Here is a 27,040-nt window from a genome sequence, read left to right on the forward strand (position 1 = left end):
TGCCTACAACCAATGACGATACTGTTAGCAATAGAGTGTGGGGGATAATAGATTCTCTCATGCTTGAAATCAGGCTGACTTCTGCACTGCGTTTTGTTTGTCAGCGCAATTTTCTTCATTCTGTAAACATTGGTATCCATTTACCGTGATTCAACATTTTATTTCCCCCCATACATTTGGGGATACGGTCAATGTGAACTCTATAGTACATGTAAAATGAAAGCATGAATTTCCCAAGCCTACACTGATACATACGAGGCATACATTGACAAACTTTTATAGGATAACCACAAGATGTCGCTCTTTACTTGGGCTACGTACAGGTATGTAGGCTATACAGTTGTGGACGTTAAAGAAAGTTGTAAGTCTTAGTACTAGTTGGATCTTCTACATTTCTTTGTTCCCAGAAACATGGACTTTCATCCTTTATTTTTGCCTACCCTCCCTTTGTCAGTGATCTGATATGAATTTGTCACAATAGACATTCAACGTTTGATATTACCATATGCTTCTCTATGAGGGCCTATCCTACTATTATGTAAAATCATTGATAGCCCATGTCTGAATAAGGTTAATTATGCGTCAGTTATAGGATCTTAACTCAACCCATGTCAAAAACGTTCACTTCTAAAAAAAAATGTTTCGTGCAACAGGCGACAGATTTTAAACGCACGAAACAAAAGCATACTCAAAAATCAATTGACAATCCAAGACACGAAGCACAGAGAACATTATATAATGTAGGCTATCCGACAACGGACGACGAACAACGTGTGTCACCTGTCTTCGAAATGGATACACTCCTAAATAGTCTAATAATGGGAGAATCGCGCAGCCATTGTGCGCATGAGCGCAGCAAAGTCGAGCTGGTATAGTGCCACTTGCAGAAGAACTACAAAGGGACGAGTAATGTGCTGCAAAGAGTGGAAATCTAGGCAAATTGTGTGTAAAGGCCATCGTTAATTAAAATAAACAGCAGTTTTATCACAAACTATGAATGAGATCCTGAGATAATGAGATTGGCCTATTCGGAGCTAAATTAAAGTGGTTAAACTTACCTCAGACTTTACCTCCGATTACGAGACACTTCCGCCGGACATTTAGAAGGTAAGTTATTTTTCTCTTCCCAAAACATTGTATTGTTTTTCAAAACGTGTGCGAGAACGGTACCCTCGAAGTAGGATAATGATGCAAAGTGGAAAGCATATTACAAAAGTCATGTAACGTTAGGCTAATTCCTTTTCCCAAACGTAGGATACATATTTCCCCGTTTACATAGACAACGCATGTACATCGTATTCTTTAATGGCTTCATGTTGTTTCTTTCCTTGTGGGAGTCTTAAATAATTTCTCTAATGGCAAGGAATTTGTGAATTGTTGGATTAAGGGTTAGCAGAGTACCCACTGAGTGCAAAGTTTAGACCTGAGGTTTGAGCGCTATTGTAGCCTACTGCGAAGGCTGTCCTGGAATTTGGAGATTATCTCAGCCATTTAAAAGGTCACATCTACCCTGCGAGTTTTGTCACTGCCTTATTAAGATATGCAATATTAAAAGGCTATGTCAGATAAAGAATGAGATCCTTGATAGTTTATTTATGGTTTCCATGTTTGCCCTTTGTGCAGAATTGATCAAAGCAAAAAAAAAAAAAATCCACATGTTGGTGTCACGCACATTCTTTGATGCCATCTGGGCGGATCTCGTTTTTTCTGCAGATGATACTGATTACTAGGGATAATGTTGTGTCCAACTGTAAGTCTATTACTGCTTTTTGTGTGGTTAATTGATAAGACATGGCACACCAAGTCATTCCAAGTGACCATATGATGCTAGTCGCACAGACCTCTGTTGATCCTTCCCTAAAAGGGATGACCAACCAGTGGCCTTCAACAGGTATAGCAGTTGTGCTGTACATTTTGAACAAGCACTGGATGCGTGCGTTCACTTAGCTGTACATGGACCTGCCAATTGTTGAAATGCAATATCGCAGTCTTGTGAAACTTAAGAGTAGTGTAGCTTTCACTAATTGTGTAGGCTAATTTAAAAACTACTGCTACTGTGGGTTGTCTTTGCAGAGATGTTGGGCCCAAAAGTTTTATTTTCTAACCATGCTAAAATAATCTTGATGAATAAAATTCCATTGACTTTTGGGGGAGTAGGCCTATATCTGTGTCCCCAGCATCCTAAATTCTCAGTTCAATATTCTGTTGACACACATGAACCCTCCAATTGTCTTCAGCTGTTTCAAGTTTACATTTAGTCATTTAGCAGACGCTCTTATCCAGAGCGACTTACAGTAAGTACAAGGACATTCCCCCGAGGCAAGTTGGGTGAAGTGCCTTGCCCAAGGACACAACGTCAGTTAGCACGGCCGGAAATTGAACCAGCAACCTTCTGATTACTATCCCGATTCCCTAACCGCTCAGCCACCTGACTCCACAATTGAAATATTTCCTAAATATTCGGGCTTTGCTAACCCCTAAGTTCAAGGTGATTGGTTGGTTGACAGATCTAATAAAAGTGTCGATTTGATTAAGCATAATTATTTTCAAACTGTCTTCTGCTAACATCTAGCCGCTGCGGTTTATTTCCCTGGTGAGTGTGTTGAACCCGATGGATGCTTTGGCTCACTAGCCTCACATTACTTGGCCTGGTTAGGTTACTTGTTCTGTATGAGCTAGGTCATATGTTGTCACTTGCTGGTGCCTCCGTTGTGCGACAATACCAGGTCACTGCTGTTTGCTAAACTGTTACTCTTCTGCCGCGTCTGACTGTTGTCCTGCTGGTTCTTCACTGCTGCTAAATGGGCACTTGTTGGGGAAGACTGGGCACTGAGGAATGAAAACACGGGGGCTTGTTTCTCAAGGTTTGGGGTGTTCTTTCAGCCTCGGTGACTATTAATGACCAACAGAGATGGTTATACATCTTATTGTCCAAACTTTCACTTTTCGGCAAAGCATTTATCATCATTCATATTACTTTCTGTTTGTGAGACTTCATTGACATTTAAGAAGACTTTCCAATAACTTGTCAAGTCTATTGTCAACAGAAAACACCTTAGATAACTGCTTGAGACTGCAAACATGCTCCTGTTGTACATCCTCTACCTACTTAGTCTCCCTGTGTGCAGCTGTTGGCAAACACTACATTTTCACTACAGCCCCTTGACCCCTACAGTGGATGTGACTCTACAGACCCATTTCCAGACATGTTTATGGATTTTTACAATAACACAGATAGTATTATGGTTCCAGCATTATTGTTGGTGTTTGAAATCATTTTCAATTATTTTTTCAACTGCAATGTTGAAATATATGGTGAAAAGGCCTTAAAAAAAGACAGTCAAAGAAAAAACACAGTCATCCCAAATACTGTCTGGGTGAAATATCTGGTGAAAGGGCTGTCTTATACAACTGGCGTTCCTCAATCTAAATGACAGGAAGTTCTAAAATATCGTAATGTTGGTTTGTGGAATTTTGTTTATACAAGAGATTTAGGCTACTTCCTAGTGTCACCGATGGTTGCATTTGCACCCATTTTACATATTTGTGTGAAGTTTGATAGCTTTACACTACTGACATTTTGAGGGATTTTAAATCTAATACTACCAAGAAAGTGGTATTTGTTGTTGAGTGGGAGTTCACTGAAGTAACATCCTTCCTCTTGGAAGTCGCTTTGGATAAAAGTGTCTACTAAATGCATAAATGTAAATGTAAGTAAAGTAAGTATACCATGGTCTTTAACCCTCCACATTAAACGCCTCTTGAACTTTGTACTAGGTTGTATTTTACTTGTGTACTACCTCATTTACAGGCCCTCTGTAATTGGGATGGACTTCAGTTTGTAGTGTCCTATGTAATACATCCAGAATGGTTGCTTGTGTAAACACAGGCCTCAGCACCTTGTTTAGCTGAAGAGAGCCCGATAATGATCCTCACCTCTCTCTGGTTTCAGTTTACACAAGAGGCTGGAGGGTTACCTAGGCAATTAGGGTCCGTGTCCACAAGGTTCTGAACATGTGCTGACTAACTGACTAAACAGCTCTGTCCAGAGCACATGTAGGCTGTATCTTATTTCCTTCTTATGTTTACCTTATAAGAAATGAAATTGATCAGCCTTTACTAAATCTTACCCCTCATCCCTTACCAAATATGTATCAGGGAGTGTAGACCAGGCTAGCATTCATTTGTCTATCCCGTGTACCTCTGTACAGGCAAAGCAACAGGCAAGTCAAGTTCTACTGGTGAAAGCAACCGCATCTCAGTTCCCACACTGTCTGTGTGCTGTGTGGTGGAGAGATGCAGGCACCAAACCAGTTTGTTTTGCCAGTGAGGTGCTTTGGAAAATCTGTCAAAGCCAAGTTTGACACACACTCAAAACAAAATCTGCATCAAACCTTTCAAGCAGCCTTGCTCGTGGCTCATGCGACATGCATGGTTTAAATGACAGGCATTTTCCAGCCTGCGTTGAGTGACTACTGTCAGCCTGCTCGTCTCATACTAGCCATTTTTGTTCCACCTCCGTCCTGCACTTCAGTCCTGGCCCGCTTTCCTCAAAGTGTAATTTTCTAGCCCCAAAGTTGCGTAGGAGGTGGTCCGAGGGTAAGGGGTCATTAGGATTGCTTGGCAAGGGGAGAAGAAGTGAAGTATGTGTGGAGAATGGTCTATTGAGCGGGGTTTTATATAACAAGTGCTGTTATTTAGCAGAATTTGGAACGTTAAAGCTAAGATTCCACATCAGATGGAAATAAAATTCAGTACGGAACGAGTAACAAAGTTAAGAACGTCTCTTGAGGTTTCCTTTCTGAATGTTTTAAGGATCAGTACATTTGCAGTACATAAGGGCAGGATACCCAGGAAGGGCAGCAGAGATTGTGTCCCACCTAACAGCACCCTGATTGGGACCCCTCAGCCATTCTGGCTCCACTCAAGAACTAAATAAATAAGAGGCTCCAGACTGTCCTCGGTGCAGGCTGGGCTAGGACTGATAACAATGAGCCGGGGGAGGGGGAGACAGGGAAAGAATCAGCATGAGAGAGTGCCTTGGCCTGAGAGTTGGAAAGAGGGAGGATAGTGACCCGAAGCGCCAGCGGAGGAGAAGAAACGACAGGAAATGGGACGAAGAATGACAAGTAGGACTAAAGCCGTGCGTGTCTGGTAGAGGAGGAGAGGGAGGCGGCAGGGCTGTGCAGGGAAAGAGAATGAAAGGATGGTGTAGAATGAGGTGGGTCAGATGAGTGGTTGGCAGGTAAATGATGAAAACCCGTTTTTGAAATTCTCAGTGTTTCTCAGCCCATTAATACTACATGTTGTAGTTACATTTACTGTTTGACGGTGGGCAAGTAGCACGGCACAGTAGTAGCAGTTCAATCAAATCATTTTGACAAGGCTATGCAATGAACCCATTTCAGAAATATGCCCCATGCATTGCAGAATGATCTACTCTACGGAAATATTTGGGAACAGAAGTCATCACATAACTAAGTCCCTGTCTATTTCCACTGCATACACGAGGCAACCCGATTCCTGAAATTAGGAGGAATAGCTCCTTCTGAACACCCTAGGGTAATCAAATGTAGCCACACCAACATTAATCAGCTTATTGACAACTGTAGAAGTAGATTTGAAATTGGATCAGGTACATTTTCTATGGCTAGAATGTGAGTTGTCAACACATGGAGCGTGTTGGTGTTGAGGATCTACATTCCTCAGCAACCTTGTCCAACTCACTTTTTTTCTCTCTCAATACTACCATCATTGGTATTGGACAGGAACTGGCCAAGTCATTCACACTTTGGGTCTAATTCGGTATGAATGGCCTGTGACTCATTACCACCATTATTGGTCTTGCAGCTTGAGTGGTCAGGCCAAACAAAATTCTTCACTGGGAGTACAACAGTAATTGGGGGAGACAATGTATGCCCTGCTCTAGAATTCCTGAAATAGTTCACCAGTTGTCAAACGTGCCGTATATGTTGTCAAGATGGGCGTACAGTTTAGGTCATTTGATTCATTAGGTTTTGTCTAAATTTCCCATTTTATTCATGACCTAGGTGACTTCCTGCACACAAATATTAAATAATAGGGTGTGGGACTATGTCTCTCGGCTGGCCTGGGAACGGGAATCAATCAAGTTGGATTCACAAGCCATTTTTATTACATTAAATAAAATATGTTTCTTCCCTCCAGAGGGAAGTCATGGAACCACCCTGCTTGCGTGATAATGCGTAGCCTAGATTTACATTTACATTTACATTTTAGTCATTTAGCAGACGCTCTTATCCAGAGCGACTTACAGTAAGTACAGGGACATTCCCCCGAGGCAAGTAGGGTGAAGTGCCTTGCCCAAGGACACAACGTCAGTTGGCATGACCGGGAATCGAACTGGCAACCTTTGGATTACTAGCCCGACTCCCTCACCGCTCAGCCAACTGACTCCCTTGGTTGACTCCATGGTTTAGAACTATCAGGAAACCAGTTGATTGTAATTCAATTGCTTATTTGAAAAGCTTGATTTCTACTCCCAATTTGAGGGAGCTAGTCCCAGTTTAAAGGAGCTAGTCCCAATTTGAGGGAGCTAGTCCCAGTTTAAAGGAGCTAGTCCCAATTTGAGGGAGCTAGTCCCAGTTTAAAGGAGCTAGTCCCAGTTTAAGGGAGCTAGTCCCATTGTACAGGAGCTAGTCCCAGTTTTTAAAGGAGCTAGTCCCAGTTTAAAGGAGCTAGTCCCAGTTTAAAGGAGCTAGTCCCAGTTTAAAGGAGCTAGTCCCAATTTGAGGGAGCTAGTCCCAGTTTAAGGGAGCTAGTCCCAGTTTAAGGGAGCTAGTCCCAGTTTAAGGGAGCTGGTCCCAGTTTAAGGGAGCTAGTCCCAGTTTAAGGGAGCTAGTCCCATTGTAAAGGAGCTAGTCCCAGTTTGTGTAGATTTTACAGTCTGTTCCACCGAGTTTCCAATGGCCTCCTGCAGAGATGGTCACGTGAATTACGCAGACCAATACCGCCCGTGCTACAGCAAGGTTGTTTATGGCCACACACACACACACACCAGTGACCTGCTCTTCATTTACATGTAAACCTGCCTCTCAAGATATAATTAAGCACCCACACATCATGTGTCACATGACCAAAATAACCCTTCAAAACAGCACAGCCTGCTTTCTCCCTGAGCTGTAGATCAGTGTAGTGTGGAAGGGAGACTTTTGTGATCATGCCATCAACCCTTCTCTACCTAGAGGCCTCCCAAACAGTCTTAATGATTTGTTTCCTCATATAGGGCCCAGCTCATCTGGCTGCCATCTGAGAAAGAGTGCTAATCTTAGCCTCTACCCCACCTAACACTCTCTCTGTATGCGGGCGGTACAGGGTTTGTTGATTCACTAGCTCATGCTACCTGCATGCTCGCTGGACGAAATTAAAATGAAAGTAGGAGGTAAGGTATCAATATGTTAACTCAATGTATTCGGGATTAATATGATGTGTGAAAGAATCTTGTTAGTTAAGATGCAGATTGGATGCATAGCAAAGGGAAGTTGCTAATGACATTAGTTGAGGAAGAGTTCTATTTCTTTATACTTCCAAGTGATTTACATGTTCTGCACACAAATGTTAACAAAATGTGTTTGAACTGCAGCTGACATTGTCATGTGATATGTTTTGCACGCACAGTTCGGTGTCAACTAACATGCACATTACAATGAGGTGGAAGTGGTCATTCCAGGAGAGATGGTAATACTTTAGCTTTATTCGCCCCCGTACAACGTGCCCAACCTCTTAGAACACGGCATGTTTGCTGCGAGCGTGTGCTCATTTTTAGAACAGGTTGGGTTTTAGTGCCGATCCTTTTGCTGTGAGCTATGTTTTGTGAGGGTAGATTTTGTTGTCTGACCATTTATCTAATTGCCTAACATTCTCTCAATATGAGTGACATATTAGCCTGACACATTTTCTAAGAATCATTCCAGCACTATGTGCTCTCCTAAAGAAAACCAAATGGGTAGAAAGTACTGATGTCACTTATTATCCGGTGTCTGAAGTTGGTTATTGCGTGTGAGGCCAAACTATTTCAAGGTCCTTTGCTCCCTATTCTGCAGGTGTGTACAGCCAGCCCATGGAGCGGGAAGCCCTGGACAGCTTGGGTCAGTGGTCTGTGTGGCCTCACGAGCCTGCACTGTTAGCGCTCGCATGTTTGTGCTTTTTGGCATATACGCTTGGGCCTTACATATGTTTCGACATATCCAGAAAGGGGTGGTAGAACGGGAATGTGTCTTGACCAGAGGTGGAAAGGGTACTGAGAATTCCTGCTTAGGAAAGATCATGCAAACAACAACACCAACAAACAGCACTACTGCCTATGCCGTGAAAAGTGTCCATTTTACAGCGTGCACATTTTTCTCACCAGCCAACAGAGGGCAGTACAACTGCAGTCCCCAGCCAAGCTGACACAGGTGTCACTAACTGGCATAGACGTAGAGGGGGGGGGGGGGCTGTATAAAGGGATACATAATTAATGTCACAAATACTCCGACCTGACCTTCCCTGGCTTTCCCTGGCCATGACGCGGAATGGCAACATGTGGGCTGACGGCTCGTACTGATGTGTCATTACAGGCTGGTGAGGCAGGGTAACCACTTTAGAAATGGGTCATTCAGACATCTTAACGCTAGCACAAGCACTGATTACTTGACTGCAGACAGAATTAAGTAGTTCTTGCGCAACCCCAGGAACTCTGTAGCAGGAAGCCGGTCTATATACTCATCAGTTTGTTACGGGCTTTTGTTAAACGGTGATCTGTTGCGTTTCAATTTTTTGCATGCACTGGCGTGTTTTTTTTTTGGGGGGGGGGGGGACTAAGGAATGATGCACCACCCTAAAATCCTTCAATAATTCCACCCACACAATGAAAAACATTTCCACTGACTTCTAGGGAAATACAGCGTTTACATAGCTGCCCGGACTCTTTTCACCTGGAAACTTGCTGCTGGACTGCTGTTGTTGTACACCTCACGTTCTGTATACACTAGAAAACGTTATTGAGTTTTGTGTTTTGATTTTCATGCCTACCGTTTGCAGGTTGCATGGTACACTGGACTTGACGCATGGCAGTTGCATGATTCCAGTCTTGTGGGATTTGAAAGCACGCAGCCACCAACCATGGCTCAAACCATGCACGCTAACGGCAATGACACAGGTAACCTCTCCCCCTGTCCCTTGTGATGAATGTGTGTATAACCAGCCTGTCTACTTACAGTTGGATTGTTTTTTACTTCTTTGAAACAGCTGGACATTTTATTCTCCATCACCCAACTGTTTATCTTATGAATGCACTATAGTAGACATGTAAAATCCGAAGCTGCCCTTCCATTTCAGCTTATCTGTTCCTTTGTTTCCAGGACAGTCTGACTTGTGCTCTACAGTTGTTGTCAAAGCAAGACATCGTCATGGATATTCCTCTTCAAAACACTGCTTTGAATTTTTTAGCTTTTAAAGTATTTTTGATGACTGCTACTTGGAATAGAGCCACTGTGTGCTTGTCATAACAACAAATTATTTAAGACAAGGAGCATGGTGTGGAATTCTAAATATAGTACAATCATTTTAGCCTCGGATTAATTAGATGTGGTTGGTCCAGTCATGAATCAATATCATATATTGACTTACGTAATACGATTGAAAGGTTTCTCGACAGGTTCATAAATGAGATGGATTGAGACACATGTAAATTGGAGCATTGGCAATGGTGTACACAGTTCACACCTGCATTGGTCTTCATTGCAAGTAGTTGGTATTCATTGTAAATGTGACATTTATTAGAATATCTACAGTACCTGTCCCTCTTAAGTCTTTTTTCCTTTGCAGTCAATAAGTTACCAATATTATTTCTTATTAACTTAAAACAAAAAAAGTGTGCTCTGTACTGTTTAGGAGGAGTAGGCAGCTTATTAACTTTGGTTGGCTTAAATCATGACCATGAATACAGAGTTGGTTTACATTTATTCATTTAGCAGACGCTTTTATCCAAAGCGACTTCCAAGAGAGAGCTTTACAAAAGTGCATAGGTCACTGATCATAACAACAAGATAGCCCCAAACATTGCGGGTAGCCAAAACATGAAGCATACATTGTGGAAAACCAAATAAGTGCCAAAGGCAAGAACCATAAGAGCATGCAGTTAAAACAAGTTACAATTAAACAACATGAACCTCGAAAGTGCAAGAGTGTACCTGCAGAAAAGCAAGCAACAATAATATATTTCACAGCGAGTACAAGAATTTTTAATCAGTTACAACTAACCAACAAGAGCAACAAGTCTCTCAATAAGAGTCATTGTGATCCTGGAGGAAACTAACCACTTTGCCACTTTGCAGCTATCAATGCCTCCATTCTTATGAGAATGCTTTCCAGTAGGTTTTGGAACTGATGCAGAGTTTGTTTCCATTTAGCCACAGGACCATTAGCAAGTGCTAACGTTGAGCAATTAGGCCTGACTCGCCTTTGGCATTAGAATTCAGACCAAAGATGTTTGTTGGAGCTGGAGTTCAGGGCCTTGTGCAGGCCAGTCAAGTTCTCCCACACCTAACTTGACAAACCACTATGTATGGACCTCATTTTATGTACAAGGGTGTCATCAGGCTGAAACTAGACCTTTCTCAACACGAGGAACCCAGCCTCACCAGTGCTCTAGTGGCTGAAAGGAAAGCATTGTTGGAAAGCCTTCCCAGAAGAGTTGAGGGGTGACTGTGGATCTGGCCCACAGTGGCCCTCGACTGGGTGCGGACTTCCCGAGCAAGCTTGAGAAGACTGTGGTGCCTCTGCCTAGTCTTCACTGTACAGGTGTTCAAACGGAAAAGAAGCCTTAGTTTGTGTCCTGTAACCCCCGCTTATTCGTTTGGGTTCTCGGTGCTCAGAAGAACACAAGGGTTATTCCCTCAATGTACTCACAATTGCAATGTCTGTCTCAACAACTGGAGGATGAATAAGGTCCTCTACTCACAGTTAAATCTAGTCCTGTTCTTGTTCACAATGGGATTATAATGATATCCTTTCAGCACAAACTCTGCCACACATACTGTGGTCTTGTATCTTCTTTATCCATGCAGCAGTTAACTTTTTTTTTTTTTTTTACTTGTACAACCCCTTTAAAAAGGTGCCTTAAACATCATGGCATGTTGTACGGTTTAAACAAAATAGCTTCCTTTGGTCTGCAACCTCGAAAGTCAGTTGTTGAGTTTGGCTGGAGAATTTGGCAGTCAAGCCGTAGCCTTGTCACGCCAAATCTGGCTTGTAATGTACGGTGTCATTCACGTTTTCCACATACATTCGGTTTGGACGTCTTGGATGTTGCGCCGTGAACTGACGTCCGTCACCAGAATGTTGACCCGATGGGCGGATGTTGATTTAATAGCAGTCTGAAGGCTCTGTTGGCTGACAAGGCTCCCAACATGCAGGGGCAGGAAATACCAGGAGGGTTTGGGAGAACAGGCCCCTTTTTTAGCAGTTAGTGTTACATTGTGCGTCTGTGTGTGCATGCGTACTCCAGAGCGCCGTTTCCTGACTCCAGCCATTTGGATCTTGCGCCTCTCCCTGCATTAAGCATCAGGCGCAAAGCGTGAGTACTTTATTTGAAAGAACTGGACTTGTTTGTTACTGTAATCGTTCTCATTAAATACTGGCTTAGACGTTCACTGAGCAGATTTGAAAGTGTCCAAAAATGCAATTGCGTTAACCTACTCCTCAGTGTCATAAGCCTGTTTGAGGTCTACATGCCAGAAATGTAAGTTGTATGTGTTGTGGATGATGATTAGGATTGTGTGGCTTATGGCTTGTGATTGTTTGATGGGTACATATTGGATTGAGTTTGTGGAGTGTGGAGTTCTGAAGTGAGAGATTATAAACAGGTTTGATCAGTGTCCAAGAGTGTTGTCAAACCACAGCAGATTTTCTTTCATGTGTGTCGTCAAGTATATTTTTACTGTCTGAATAGGACTGACCATGAAGTATTTTTCTTAAATGTACATACTTTTAGTACTCTATCACAAGCTAAAAAGACCATATTATGTGGATTAGGATGTACCGCACAAATTGTGCAGCTTTGCTCCAACCCTTACAAAAGATGTGATTGTGGAATGCTCCAAATGGTTTAATAACAGGGAAGTATAAGACCATAGTCCTGTTCTTAGTCCTGGGATTTTGAGAGGAAACTGGCAAGTTAGATTTTTTAAAGACACAAATTACTTTTATGACTGTCTAAGAAATGTTGCCCAAGAGTACATCTGAGAAAATAACTATTTGTTGGTTGTAAAATTCAAAGCACACAAAGCCATTGTAACTTTAGTCAAGCTTTGATGTTTGTTGTGTCATGATGACCTTTTACTTTCATTGTGCACAATGAAAGAACACCATATATGGGCTATGTAGAAGAATAGAGTTGAAGCAATTGTTCCATAGTTCCATAAAATCACGTCATCATAATCCTATCATCCTAATAATGACCACAAAAACTGTCTTGACAGAGAGCTGTACTTTGAAGAACTGTTTCAACAACCTTTAGCTAAGGGATACCAGTAATTAGCTGCTGCATTGGTTGTCTTAAGTATTAGAAAATTGTCTCACAAGTTTGTATTGGATAGGCTCAATTTCTCTTAGTCAACTAGTTGTCCTTCATGCACCAGTTTACAACCTACTGTCAGTGCACTACAGTTTCTGGCCCATTTGGTCACAGCAGTTAATGTTGTGGTCTTCCGCTACTTTATGAAAGGTTTGATGCAAGCCCAGTACCAAACAGCCTCCCAGAACCATCCCTTATTCAGAAAAAAAGATCCTGTGGAAATACTTTGGAGCCAATGTGTTGGGCAACACAAGCCTGATTTGTTAGTTGTTAATTATAGAAGCAGCCAGTCTCTGGGACTCCAGTCAGTGGATGTCAGTACGTCTTTGTTGACCCTCTGTCACGTGGTAATGAGGTCACTGCCCAGCTGTCCAGGGGTCCATGTATGGCACCAGACAGTAATATAGTAGCTATGTCAGTTCAGTGACATCAGAGGCATCCGTGATTGTATACAGTTGGTAACTAGTGCCATGGAATCACTAGCTCCAGTTGTGTAATTATGGTGTTAAGCCTGAGACTGAGACACAACAATACACTGTGTTAGCTATGACTGCATTACAAATAGAAAGCTACATTCAATTAAATGGTTCCTATAGGGTACATTTCTCCACCATAACTATTACAATCATGAAATGATATACATAAATTAAGTTGAATGTAAAAAAAAAAAACTAATACAAAATAACAGAAGAAAAATAATGAATTTTAAGAAAAGGGATAAGAAGGAATGTTTTTTTTAAATAATTATATCAGCAGAATCACAAACATAATAAAGAATACATTGCTACATTGCTACATTACTCTTTATATTTGCTTTTGCTACCTGTTTTCTTTGTTGCTTTAGCTGCATTTGTTTATGACTAAATTCTGGCACATTCAGTGTAGGTGGGGTTTAGAGGGAGATAATGCCTCTCCATTGGTCAGCCAGTTTTAGATTGACAGTTCTTATAAGTTGACTAGACACTTCTTGTGCCATATCTGTAAAGTTGTTCTTTTTGTTACACAACATTCATACTTAAAAAGTATTAACACGTCTTTGGCCATAACAATACAAATACCACATATATGTATCAGAGTAGGAACGTGTCCAGCCTGGTCTCTGATTGGTTAAGAAGATATATCAATCTAAAACTGGTGGACCAATGGATTTGCATTGTGTCCCTGACATCCCACCCATCCCATGTTAAAAACAAATACCAAAACAAGCAATTGTTAAAACCGACAGCTAGAGCAAAGGAAAAAGACAAAAGTTGAGCAATGTAACTAAGGAAAGCAAAAGTGGAAGAGAATGCAGAGGGCAAGAACGGAGAAAAGAGAGAGAGAGAGAGAGAGGAAGAGAGAGGGAGAGAGTGCGCAAGACAGTATGACAGCTCATACAGCCTGTTCTTATTAGCAACACCAACCAGAGAAGGAGCGAGTGAGGGAGCGAGACAGAGAGGAAAAAAGACTGCCTGCCTGTTTGTCTAAGGTAAGCGAAGCTTTAACAAAAGAGGCAGTGAGCTTTAATGCCAGGCTTCTCTTTCCTTCACCTCTGTTTTAACTGAATAGACAGGATCGGGCTAATAGTTTGACAGAGAAAAAATATGCTCAGGAGTTTAAGGGTCCCAGCCATTTTATTCTGTTTGCTATGTTGTGGCAAAAGTTCCACACATACCAAGGAAAGGGGCTTTCTATGGCTTGCACAGTCCGAATGTGTAGTCGTGGTGGAGTATGTGTGTAGTTCTTCTGGTATGGAAAATAGTTTGTTTTCATGGGGGCGGATCTCTTTTTATACCTTTGAAAGGCATTATCTGTCCCTGATATGGAAATGGTTATAAGCGATAAAGGGCCAATCTGAAAAAAAACCTACCGATCTGTTTTATTAACAAACATGAATAACAAGCTATGTGTTATTTTGAGCTAGGTGGGCAATTGAAATGTTGCTACGTCTCTCTTACTGGTGTATTTTGGACTGGGAAAATATTTACTCTGCATGTTGACAGTTATTTCCCTGCCACGACTGTGTTCCATGAACCCTGGGATGGATTTAGGCCTGCTTTTGCTCGTGCCAGAGATAACATATCAGCTATTTAAACAAGAACAACGTTACACAAATTAATTAGTAATATGTAATCACTTGTGTGGCACATGATTTTTCTTGTTGCATTTGTGCTGCACCCTGGAGCACATAGTTGTCGCCTGCCTTGAACAGCCCCTCACCAAAATGAAAAACAGTCATGCTTTCCCAAGAAAAGTATGCTAAACTCTTAAGTCATGTTTGTACTTGCACCAGCATATTGGTGTGATCGTTTTCTCAGACACAGAGTAAGTTCTTTTTTTACTTGACAATTCAGTCCATTTTAGGACATGATAAATGGATGTGTGGAAATTGTTGGCACCCTAGTATATATACATGTCATATCAGAAATGAATGGGGGTTTAATGTTGTTGAGTTGAAATGTAATTGGTTTGTCAGTTTTCTTTTTAAATCGGATATATTTTCTGCATGAGGTGGCTATTTTCTAGTCTTTAGGAATTACATAGTAAAGCCAATCAATAATCTGAATATGGATCATGTCAGTCATTCCATAAAGGCACAATGAATGATGGTTCCCAGTTGTATGAAGAAGCCAAAATCCAAGACACTGCAAAAAAAGTCTCTAAAGGGAACTTGCTGCAAAAATAAAAACTCATTTTTTCCCTTTTCCCACAGAAAGAAAAGAAAGAAGTGCCAGACCAGAGGATGAAAAGAAGTCCTTGGCCCCTTACTACCTGGAAACCCCTTACGGTTATCAGTTAGATCTGGACTTCCTGAAGTATGTGGATGAAATTGAGCGGGGCGACACTTTAAAAAAACTGAACATCCAGAGGAAGTCTAAATTGTCGGTGAGTCAGGCGGGCACCGGGGGGGCGTGCACGCAGGCCAGATGCATGTCCACAGACTCCTTGTCCTCCTCTAACAGCGACGAGAGGGTGCAGTCTCCGGTGTTCTTCACCTTCCCGACACCGCCTGCGCCGCAACCCCCCCCCACACTAACCCCCAACCGAACTCCTGCCCCTGGCAGGGCAGCCCCGGCCTATGAAGTCCCACCCCAGGCATATCTGACCGTCTCGGATCCCAAGCAGCTGCTGCTGCCTCCCTCCCCCAGAGTGCCCCCGCGCCACAACCTCCAGGTGGAAAAGACCCTCATGGAGACACGACGGCGACTGGAACAGGAGCACGTTCTCATGCAGCCCCCTGGGGAATTCCACACTCCCCGCCGCAGGTTGGCCAGTTTTGGGGGGCTGGGCTCAAACATGTCCTCCTTTTCTGGGTCTCTGGGCCCCAGTCATACTTCCCTCAGCTGTCATGCCTTTTTGCCCAATGGCCAGCCGGTCAACGGTGAGTACAACCCTTACACCCCGTCCGTGGGAAGCTCAATCCGTCAAAGCCCCATGAACTCCGGCATGACCACGCCGGTTACCAATGTCAGTCCGCTACACCTGCAGCACATTCGCGAGCAGATGGTCGTGGCCTTAAATCGGCTAAAGGAGCTGGAGGAGCAAGTCAAGACGATTCCCGTCCTGCGGGTGAAGATCTCGGTGTTGCAGGAGGAGAAGAGGCAACTGACCGCCCAGGCCAAGAACCCGGGCCTCGCCGGCGGCTTCCGCAAGCGCTCCTACAGCGTGGGGAGCGCCGACCAGCTGGAAGCCTCGGCCCTCATCACGAAGGAACCGGAGCTGTGCATCGTGGAACCTGAGATCGTGGAGCAAAACCCTCTGATGCTGAAGGAGTTCCGCTTCCTGGCTGCTGAGGTCCAGGCTCTGGAGAAGAAGACCCAGGACAACAGCGTGCCAGGGCGAGGGACGGAAGATGCCACCATCACCCAGACTCGGGATAGCCGGCCATCCCTTGCCGTAGACGCTGACGAAAACATGAATAACGTCATAGTCCCTCAAAGGAAATTGCCTTCACCCGTGAAATGCTCGACCCGGGACGTTGGTGTGGCAACCGAGCGCCAGGAAAGTCATAATGCGGGGGTGGGCGTGACCGAGGCCATGCTGGGTATGACAAATGAGGCGGAGGCAGAGATCGAGCTACAGCACCAGACCATCGAGGGCCTGAAGGACAAGATCTACCTCCTAGAGGTGCAGCTGAAGGAGACGACACACCAGATGGAAATGGGAAAGCTCAAACTGGAGCTCCAGGCTGCCGGTGGCACCAACAGGAAGAAGGCAGATAAAGGTTGCATGGCCAGACCCGAAACCTACAGCACGGCTGTGGAGGCGAAGATTCAAACTCACTCCCAAGGTGTGGGCAACCACGTGGAACTCATCCACTCCAGCACAAATAACAGTCCCCAAACAAACACAGTAGGAGTATCTTGCCAACCCGATATGTGTAGTGCTGCCGTGGGTCCAGACATCCCAATGGAGAGATGGGTGGTGCATGAAAGAGCAGAGCTCCAAGACCAGTGTGTGGGCAGGCAGGTGGAGACCTGCCACAAGGGAGTCGGGCCGGAGATGAGCAAGGTTGAAGGGAACACTGACCTTTCGGTGGGCGGCTTCGAACTCCATGAAGCCAATGTGACGATGGAGTCGAGGTCAATCGGCTGTGGAGAGTGTTCTGTCGATGTCACCGTCAGCCCCATCAAAGAGCTGTTGTCTCGCGGAACCGGCCCAGACCGAGTGAGCAGTGTAGATCTGGGTGTCATGGTCACCCCCGAAACAACGTCTCAACACACAAACACAGATGTAGAAGTCGTAAGTCAGTCCACCAACACTGTATCTGCACTCCTCGCAGACTCCTTTACCAACACAGTATTGCACACTTGTGAGAAACACACGAGCACTGCCCTGGCCGAGACCAGAACTGTTGCCGTCGGGGAAGGGCTTGTGATAGACCCACCGAACATACCAAAGACCCGTTCTGTTTCCGTGGGAACCACTGCAGAGTTGGAGCCTACCCTCCCACCGTCATCCACTGCCACGACTAAAGACCAGGGGGTGGGGCCAATCAGTTTTCACCAGAACTTTCTGGTTGGATTAAAAACCAGGAGCATAGCCTGTGGCCCATCTCATCCAGAAGAAACCAGTCAGAGGGGCGACAGCGGTCATGCTGGGCCCCTGCAGGTCCAGGCAGAGAGCAGTGGTGGACTGGACCACTACATAGAGAGGGTGCAGAAGCTACTGCAGGAGCAGCAGATGTTGCTGGCTGAGAACTACACCGAGCTGGCAGATGCCTTTGGCCAGCCCCACTCCCAGTTTGGGTCCATCAACAACCAGCTGGTCAACACCCTCACCTCCATCAACTCGGTCATGAAGTGCGGCAGCGTCGAGGAGCTTCGTAGTGGTGTGGATATCCTGCAAGTGCAGTCAGAATCCACAGCTACCAACAAAGGTAAGGCAAAAGGTGCATTTAAGACGGTCCTCATTCTCTTTCTCTCATTTTCCAATGATGGTAAAGTCAATTATATATTTTCAATCGTTTGAGAAATTCATTAGAGACATTCGAGACCAACACACAGACACAAATCCCCTGATTTGAAATATGAATAGTATGTCAAATCTTTCCTAACCAGTAACCAAAAGAGCTGGCATCATTCCCAGAGGAACACAAAAATGTGAGGAATTTGAAACGCGTCTGATTCCCTCTCTCCGTCTCTGTTGGCCTGTCCTCTTTCATGTCACACAAGTTACCACTTATCTTCCACTAGATTCACACACATTAGCACTGATTAAAGTAATCAGTCGAGCTGGCTGTTTACAGCCCTTGAGTGTTCCAGTTGAACATTGTTTTGACATACCAGTTGTACAGTTATCTGAAAAAAGCTGCAATGAGTTAATCAGTGCATACCAGTCCCCACGTCGTGTTTTTAAAAGGGCTGGAACCCCCTAATAGACAGGAAAACGGCTTTGTCAGCTTTTTTTTTTTCTTTTTTTTTTACAACAATGCGATTGGTCTTGCAAGACAAAGAAATGTCTTTTGTTCACAGGTTATTATCATTATTAATCAGTGGATTCCCCAGTACCTCTCTTGACACCTTATGGGGTGAGAGTACTGTCTAGATGCGTGAACTTGATGCTTGATAGGGTCTGAAAGGCCACAGTTATCTCTGACCCTCAAAAATGCTGCTGCGGCTTTGGATCTGAACCAACAGTGAGCTCCATGTCTTTTGTGACTCGGCAGTGCGGACTAAATAGCCACTTGTTTTCTTTGTCGTCCCGTTCCACTTCATACCTCAACACTCCTGCGCGCCCTCCTCTTCGGGCGGGGGGGTTCCTACATCCTCCAGGGTTATGTAACTCCCAGCTCAGGGGTTCATATGCAGTATCCTTGTTCTTGGCTCAGTTTTGGGCGGACTCTTGTTATGATGGACTGTCGTGTCTCTTGGGTGATATTCCCTCAGACATGTTGGCATGTTGATCAAAGTCAAATCAAACAGAATCAAATCTAATCAAACAGAGACAACGACGAGCTAACGTTTCTGCAGTATCGCCAAGTGATAGCGGTTTATTATTCAGTAGAGTGCAGTAAACGGAGTGAGTCACCAGTGTGCTCATCCAGCCACAATGCCCCTTTCACCTTCACGGTCACCTGTGTAAATACACCTGCCTACTTGCAACACACCACCAATGGACAGATAACACTCAACACAGAAATGGCTCCTAAACAGCTCAAAATTAACAACACATTATTATGTGTGTTTTATGTATATAAATAATGAATTATTAAATGTTTATTTCCAACAAATTCTTAATTACTCCTTATAATAATACAGTCCCCTGCCACACTTTTCTTTTCTCAACAACGATTTTGTCAACTGAATAGACAGCTAAATCGGTTAAGATTAGGAGAACTGACTGGAATGGAACTTGGTGGAATGGTGCAGGGAATTTTATACTTCTTCAAGTAAATGTTATCCTTGAATTATGACATGATCCAGATATTAGATCAAAATGTCTGTTGTTAAACAAATGAAGGATGCGTACTGTATTCCAGTAACGGCGTCCAAATCCATCACTTGACAGGCCTCCCCCCCCCCCCCATCTTGTTTATTTCCCTAGACGGAGGTCAGACGATCTCTGAAGTCTGCTCCCAGTCTGCCACCGTGTCCTTTGTGACGAGCGACCCCAAGCCCCCTGCGCAACAGCCCTGCACAGCTGAGCAGAAGAGCCGCATGGACCTGCAACTGTCCACCGCCCTGCACGGTAAATAACCCCCCTTTCCCGACACACTAACATGTTATATTACACTTTGAACCAATCATCCTGCCTGTGTTGAATCATGCCAGTTACACTTTGGACACTCAGTGTGCCTGTTTGTTTTCGCCTGCCTGTATTATACTTATTGACGGTACCATTTCCTGGAGTCAATCCTTGAATTAACTTATGAAGGGTTTCAATTTCTGGAGTTTATTCTGTTAACGATTCACCCTTGGTTGAACTATTTTGGTGTTCAATTCGATGCGTGCATAAATACCTAACACCAAACCGGTATTGAACACATGCTGTACTGCATATCCATCTACTTCTACGTCAGGTGAAGGCACAGCAGGCTTTGTGACCACTAACTTAGTCTACTAACTAAATATTTTTGATTATGATGCCTGCTTGGAGGCAGTCTTCCTTTGGCCAAAATGTAATACAAGCACAAAATGTACCTCCTAAACAAAATCTGTAGTATTCTATATTTTGGGGAGATTATGTTTGCCAACCAAACTAAAGGTACCCAAAGGTAAAGAGGCTATTCTGTTTTAACCAGTTGATTAAAATTAGGCCTGACCTGACAACTAACAAGTTTTCACTAGAGGGATTCAGTAGCATTGTTACATGAGTCCCTTACTTACCCTCTCTGGGCTTTGAGTACCACACAAATGACCACCTGTTAAAAACTTGAACAAAAATGTGGAATGTGTATGGGGGCAGTATTTCTACTGAGAAGCGAGTTTAACCAATCCAACTGTAGTTATACGCTCCCTCTTAAACTCACTCCTACACACCACAGCGACCTCAGCTGGTCGAGCCAAGCCCAACTGTGTATCCGGAGTGAACGATATCACTTTCACAGGTGTCATGACCTCTGATCAGCGCAGCTTCCTCTCTCACTTGCCCTCTGTGGGGTTCAGTACCAGGTTTCCTGATTAAAACATGCAACTGTAACTCTGTACATTAACATTATATCAGAGAGGTATAGAGACACTTAAAGATCGATTAGCTCAGAATAAAAGAGATCTAACTTTTACAAAATTGCTGTTTTACTGTTTACAGGAATGTTTTATTTTTCTTCCATGTTATGTCCAGTGTATGGAATGTGAAAATGATGAAATCTTGCTTATGCATGGCAAAACACATTCTACTATACTATTTAATTTGCCTGAAAACTATTTAGTATGTCTAATACAGTTCACCAAATGTACAAGGATATCTTTTAATATACCCATACCCGACTATTCTTTCAGGGCAGCCATTCAGTCAGAACACCCTGAAATCCATAATGAAAAAGAAAGATGGCCGCCAGGGTTCCAACAGCACCAAAAAGAACCTACAGTTTGTTGGCGTCAATGGAGGGTGAGGCTCCATTTTTGTGTAAACAGAATGTCTGCGACATCTACATAAAACTCGCCCTACCTTTCTGTTCTCACACTTCAATCTCGCAAAATGTCTCATGTGGACATTTGACACTGATGAAACACAGGGAAACAATGATGTGATGCTCCAGCATATTTACGTTTAGAAGAGAAATCTGGTGATCCAGCCTGTGCTGATGGTTGTTTTCCCTCCCTTGAATGTAGGTATGAAACGACATCGAGTGACGATTCCAGTTCGGATGAAAGTAGCTCTTCTGGATCAGAGGAGGAAGAGGATGAAGAGGAAGAGAAGGAGAAGGTGTCAGGAGGAGAGGAGGGCTTTGGAAACATGGAGGGAAATATAAACGAGGTGTTAGTGGAAGTGGAAAGGAGGGAAGAGGATGGGCGTTCTGAGAAGCCTGAAGTGAGAGAGAGGTGGGTGGAAGGTTGATGAAGTCAAAGAATCAGTTTGTTTTAAGACAATTAATACATTGTTTACCAGAATGGTGAATAGTAAATACATACTATATAGCAATACATTATTAGAAATGCTGTGTAATAGAAAAAAATACATTAGAATTATTTTCATATGATGCGTCATGGTCTTTCTACAACAAATTCCTGCCTTTATGTATTTCTGTCAACTTCCTGCATTACAGGTTTGAACTGAGTGAAAAGATGTTGGCTGCGTGCGCCATGCTGAAAACACACCTGGACGATCCCAAGGCTACGACCAGTAAAGATATAGTGAGCGTCTTTTCCCCTCAACACACATCTTCAGCAGTACATTAGTGCACATTCATTTTGACAAGGCTATCATTCAGCATAATTAGCAATGCTAACTGTTTCATTAAAGGTAATTTATCATATGAAGCCTGGGTAATCAAGCCTGCTAACCTCTTCAGCTGCTTGCTGTCTCGAACACATTGAGGTCTGCTTCCTCATTAGTACAATAGAGTCAGGCCTCCCATCTGGATGATCTGTGTACAACAGGCCACTCCTCCTGCCAGCCCCCCACCCAATTGAGTCGCTCACTTGACTTCTTTTGACCAATTAGCGCCGCTAAATGTTGAGGATTAATACGTGCTCCGATCTCCTGTTATCAGTGTAGAGTATTTATCCCCACCCAACTCTGTGTGTTCAACTGACACACACAGGAAGGCAGTTCTTAACTGTCCAGGGCTCTCGTATTTGAAGCCTCAAATAAGACTCTCCCATCACCCGTGTGAAATATGCCAGCGTCTCTAACCCTAACCTGCTTGTCCTGTGCCCCCCCCCCCCCCCCCCCCCCCAATACACAGAGAGCTTGTCTCAACACGGTGCAAAACGAGTGGTTCCGCGTGTCCAGCCAGAAGCTGGCCCTTCCTGCCATGGTGGAGGACTACCTGGAGGCGTTCGCCGTCCTCTCCCCCACCGTGCTGCGGCACGTGGTCAACATGGCGGACGGCAACGGCAACACGGCGCTGCACTACAGCGTCTCCCACTCCAACTTCGACATCGTCAAGAAGCTGCTGTGCGCAGGTGAGGGGGGGGGGGGGAGGGGAAGGGGGGGGGGTGGGGTTCATCGGAATCCTCAAACGAACTACGGCAGGCTCTTCTGGACAAAAATCTTAATTTTAAATAATGAGATGACATATCCCCCTTTTGGTACATGCTGCTTTGATGTCACGGAAATGTCTTGATCAAAGGGGTTGAATGGAGAGCAGAGGGGTGCATCCTCTCCAGTTGCCCTCACTTACGGGTTTGCCAATCAAGCCTCCGTGCCAGAGGTGGAGCAGCACTGTCACGGCTGATTTATCTTTCACGAACGCACTCCCGCATCGGCGCGCCGCTCACACGCCCGTGTCTCTCTCTCTCCTTCCGTGCCTTCCGTTCCCCAGGCGTGTGTGACGTGAACCACCAGAACAAGGCGGGCTACACCCCCATCATGCTGGCGGCGCTGGCGGCCGTGGAGTCGCCCAAGGACATGCGCATCGTGGAGGAGCTCCTCAGCAACGGGGACGTCAACGCCCGCGCCAGCCAGGTCTGTGGGTCGGCGTCGGGCGCCGAGGCCGAACATCAGCCCCCTCACCACCACCACCACCACCCCCGCCTTAAATATCCTCAGCAAAATTTTTAAAATCTTTTCTTATTTCCTCTTGTCCCTGTCAGGCGGGCCAGACCGGGCTGATGCTGGCAGTCAGCCACGGCCGGATGGACATGGTGCTGGCCCTGCTGGCTCAGGGCGCGGAGGTCAACATCCAGGACGACGAGGGCTCCACGGCGCTGATGTGCGCCAGCGAGCACGGCCACGCCGAGATCGTCAAACTGCTGCTGGCCCAGCCCGGCTGCGACGCCACCCTCAGAGACAGCGTAGGTGGAACCCCCTCCCCCCCCCCTCCCCTCCCGGCCCCGTGCTTGTACGACACGGTTAAATATGTGTTCCTCGTGGTTCCTCTGTTCCGTACAGGACGAGAGTGATGCCCTGTCCATTGCTCTGGAAGCAGGACACAAGGACATCGCAATGCTGCTGTACGCTCATGTCAACTTCTCCAAAGCCCAATCACCGGTGAGTATCTTGCCTCCTCTTATTCTGTTCAAATAACCAAGCAGTTATACTGTTTATTAAATTCACAATTACCTCTCTATGCAGAAATAGAAAATTTGGTTCAGCTAATTTCAAACTTCAGGATATTCACTGCATATTAACAGGCGGACAACGTAAATCTTCATTACGTTACATAACTTATAATGCAAGTGTACATTCCATCTTGTTATACATTCAAAACGGACGTACTTGTGACGGATCACGGTAATGAATATTACAAATATTTGGTGAGAGCGACATGGTTTTATAATACAGACTCGTTGCCAGATCTCAGTCCTATTGACCAGGGATGGAATGCTGTGGAATTAGACGGACCAAGCTACTCAGCGTCAAGGTTTTAAGCCAACTAGAATTTTTAGCTTCCCCCAGTTGTCAACCTGGTTCAGAAGCCATGCTTCTGACATGTAGAGACCATCGCCCGACTAAGCAGTTCAGAGGACAAAACTGGATCCAATTCGATATTACCAAAGGTGTTTGTAATGACGTAGACACTCTGTATATCACTTTTCACAAGCAGCCTCGTAGTGCGGACGGAATTAGGTTTGAAGCCGTTTTTTTATTGTCTGTCGTAAACCTTTTCTATATTATTAAATAAAGCGTTGATGTGGGTTTCCTCTCCAGGGTACCCCTCGTCTGAACAGAAAGACTTCCCCGAGTCCGACCAGGCGGGGCATGTTTGATTAAGAGCACTTCCTCCTTCCACAGTCCCAGGTCTGCGGGTGGAACTGTGTTGGTGGTTGTGTAAGGACAATATACCCACAACCTCTGTGCACTAAAGTTGTACAATCGTCAAACAACCAACCTACTAACTAATCAGCCATTTTGGGAATCATGCATGTCGAATTTTTAGAATGAAAGCCTGTCATTTACAATTGCTCTACACTATGGTGTTGAATATTATTCTTTATCTACCGTTTTTCAACTAAGTGCAGATTAGGGATTTCTCAAAGGATGAGAGAAGTTAATGTTTCAATTCTTGAGTATTCTTAAGTGCACATATAATGTTTACCTCATTAATTGGTTTGGTATCATGTACTTTGTATACTACAAGCTTGATTGACAACACCAATGTTTAATTGCATATCGTTATCTAGATTGGATTATGAAATCTACTTTTATACAAATCTTTAGAATATATTTAAAAATATCATTATTTTGAATATATCCTTCTTAATAATACATGAGGTTATATATTTATCAATGAATAGTTTTCTGTGCAAATATAAGTGTATTTTATTGTACTGTCTTTAAATAATTAGAGATGGAAGATTTCCTGCTTTCTGTCGGTTGGTGTATTAGTGTTCTCTGCTACTGTACAACACTACATTCATCTTTAATTTAAATGACATGACCTATGTGCCTAACGTGCCTTGCTATAATAATAAACTTATATATTAAGTTTATCAAATACATTGGTTGTTCTCAGTCTGTCAAAGCATAGTCCTCCATTTATTTCAAATAGCTACCTGCATTTTGACAAGAAATTTACCAAAGACTAGTTTATTGTCTCAGTTAAAAACATTTTATGGTACAGTATTGGCAGATATTGATTTGCCTTTTATTTTTAGTAGAATGCCCACAAATATATTTTGGAAGAGCCCAGTAGATGCCATAGTTGAATGCCTTTGATAATATTTTTTTATTGGCAGGACAACATTCAACTTTGCAATACCCCATATATGATTCCACATCATACGTGCCATGATGTTATATGTCAGGATAGCAATGACCATGGGTACTGTTGGAAAGTCTCAACATGAATGAATCTCAGTTTCAAAGGTCTGTATAGCTTTATTTACAGTATATGTAACTTTATTGTAACTGCTGAAGAACCACTAGGAATATAACAGCCTATTTATACTGCTAAGTTATGGGTATGCTTTTATATCGGAGGTAGCTCACCAATATGACCAACTTTTTACTAAATCAATACGATTCTGAATCCCAATCTTGGTTTTTAGTTAATCTTTCAGTGTCTAATGATGGTCCTTGGCACTGTGTCAATCCGAGCCTGTTTAATCTTAATCGTCTCCAAGATGAATGGTTGTGCCTGTTTCTTGGCTGTAGGGTTTGGCTTTGCTTTTGGACTAAACAATAGTTGGCTATTCATCAAATGTGCTGATCTACTAGTGTGATGTATAATATATTTGTAAAAAAGTATTTATGAAATGTATATTTTCTCCCTGGTTTGTCAGCTTTAATCCGATGTTGAAGGTAGATTTTCTGTTAACTAACTCCCTCTGCTGGTGTATTAGTGTTTTATACCCACCATGCAATTCTTCAGTGCTGTTCTATACTGCAGTGATCTTCAACCCTGGTCCTCAGGGCCCACTGTCCTGTATGTTCTAGATGTTTCCCTGCTCCAACATGTCGATTATTCAAATGAATGATTGTTATCAGGCTTCTGCAGAGCTGGTGTGTTGGAGCAGGGAGACATCTCAAACTTACAGCACGGTGGGCCCTAAGGACCAGTGTTGAAGACCACTGCTACGGTATACTGTAAATTGCATTCCTAAAATGAACTTAATAACTGTTGAGAAGTGCTGCTTTGCTGACCATCTTCATTCACCTACAACTGAGAAATTATAACATGGGGTCTTTTATTATGAAAAATGACTGCTTTGTCATATGTCATGTGCATCTTTTCCAGTGTGTGAAAGGACTGTCTGAAGTAGGTTTTGCGCGTCTGACAAATTCTGGGTAACATTTTTAGAATTAAATGGTTGTTGTATTGATGTATCTTTTGTTAAATGTGAGATTATAGAATGTTGTACATAAAGTAGGCTATAATTCTGTCAGTTTTCACGCAGTTTTAGTTTAAAATATGTGACAATGCACTGCAATAAATACACATTAAAACAATATTAAATATTTCACAATCATGTTACATTTTGTTAAGGCGTCTGTGTGTAAATGCTCATTTATGGTTTCTGATTGGCTAGTTGACGGGCCCTGTTCAGAACAAATTTGATGGCAGGAAGTAGGTACTACAGTCTACAAGTATAAAAACATGAAACGGCCTAAAGTATGTGGACACCTGACCCACACCAATATGGGCTTGTTGGACATCTCATCCCAAAACCATAGGCAGTAATAAGGAGTTATTTCTGTATGGACCATAACGCATGGGGGCATTATGTTTTTCATGGTTTTGGTAGGGCCCCTAGTTCCACTGGTGGCAACATTAATGTTAAAGCATTAAAAGGAGTTCTAGACAATTCTGTGCTTCAAACTTTGAGGCAATAATTTCGGCAATGCCCTATCTTGTTTCATCTTGAAAATGCAGTTTGGTTTGAAACTTTGACTGGCCTGCATAGGTCACTGACCTGA

The 27,040-nt window shown here is 43.6% G+C and overlaps 1 protein-coding gene across 4 annotated transcripts; it reads left to right on the plus strand.

Annotated features, from left to right (window-relative positions):
* The first annotated feature begins 902 nt into the window (after positions 1-902).
* kank1a (KN motif and ankyrin repeat domains 1a) lies at positions 903-26,591 on the plus strand. Of its 4 annotated transcripts, none has more exons than XM_067228353.1 (12): positions 903-1,107; positions 9,061-9,178; positions 15,288-17,966; positions 19,622-19,765; positions 21,016-21,124; positions 21,349-21,558; positions 21,783-21,870; positions 22,425-22,644; positions 23,004-23,146; positions 23,275-23,475; positions 23,573-23,671; positions 24,332-26,591. In XM_067228353.1, exons 2-12 carry the CDS (start codon positions 9,142-9,144, stop codon positions 24,392-24,394), a joined length of 3,993 nt encoding a protein of 1,330 aa, XP_067084454.1. In that variant the 5' UTR covers positions 903-1,107; positions 9,061-9,141; the 3' UTR covers positions 24,395-26,591. The 4 variants fall into 4 exon arrangements, with proteins under 4 accessions (XP_067084454.1, XP_067084455.1, XP_067084453.1 ...); XM_067228354.1 differs by having other exon boundaries at positions 15,288-17,954; XM_067228352.1 differs by lacking the exons at positions 903-1,107; positions 9,061-9,178 and adding exons at positions 7,306-7,420; positions 8,082-8,126 and having other exon boundaries at positions 15,288-17,954.
* Positions 26,592-27,040: the final 449 nt, after the last annotated feature.

The sequence above is a fragment of the Osmerus mordax genome, chromosome 24, assembly GCF_038355195.1.
Source record: "Osmerus mordax isolate fOsmMor3 chromosome 24, fOsmMor3.pri, whole genome shotgun sequence".
In the NCBI taxonomy this organism is placed as follows: Eukaryota; Metazoa; Chordata; class Actinopteri; order Osmeriformes; family Osmeridae; genus Osmerus; species Osmerus mordax.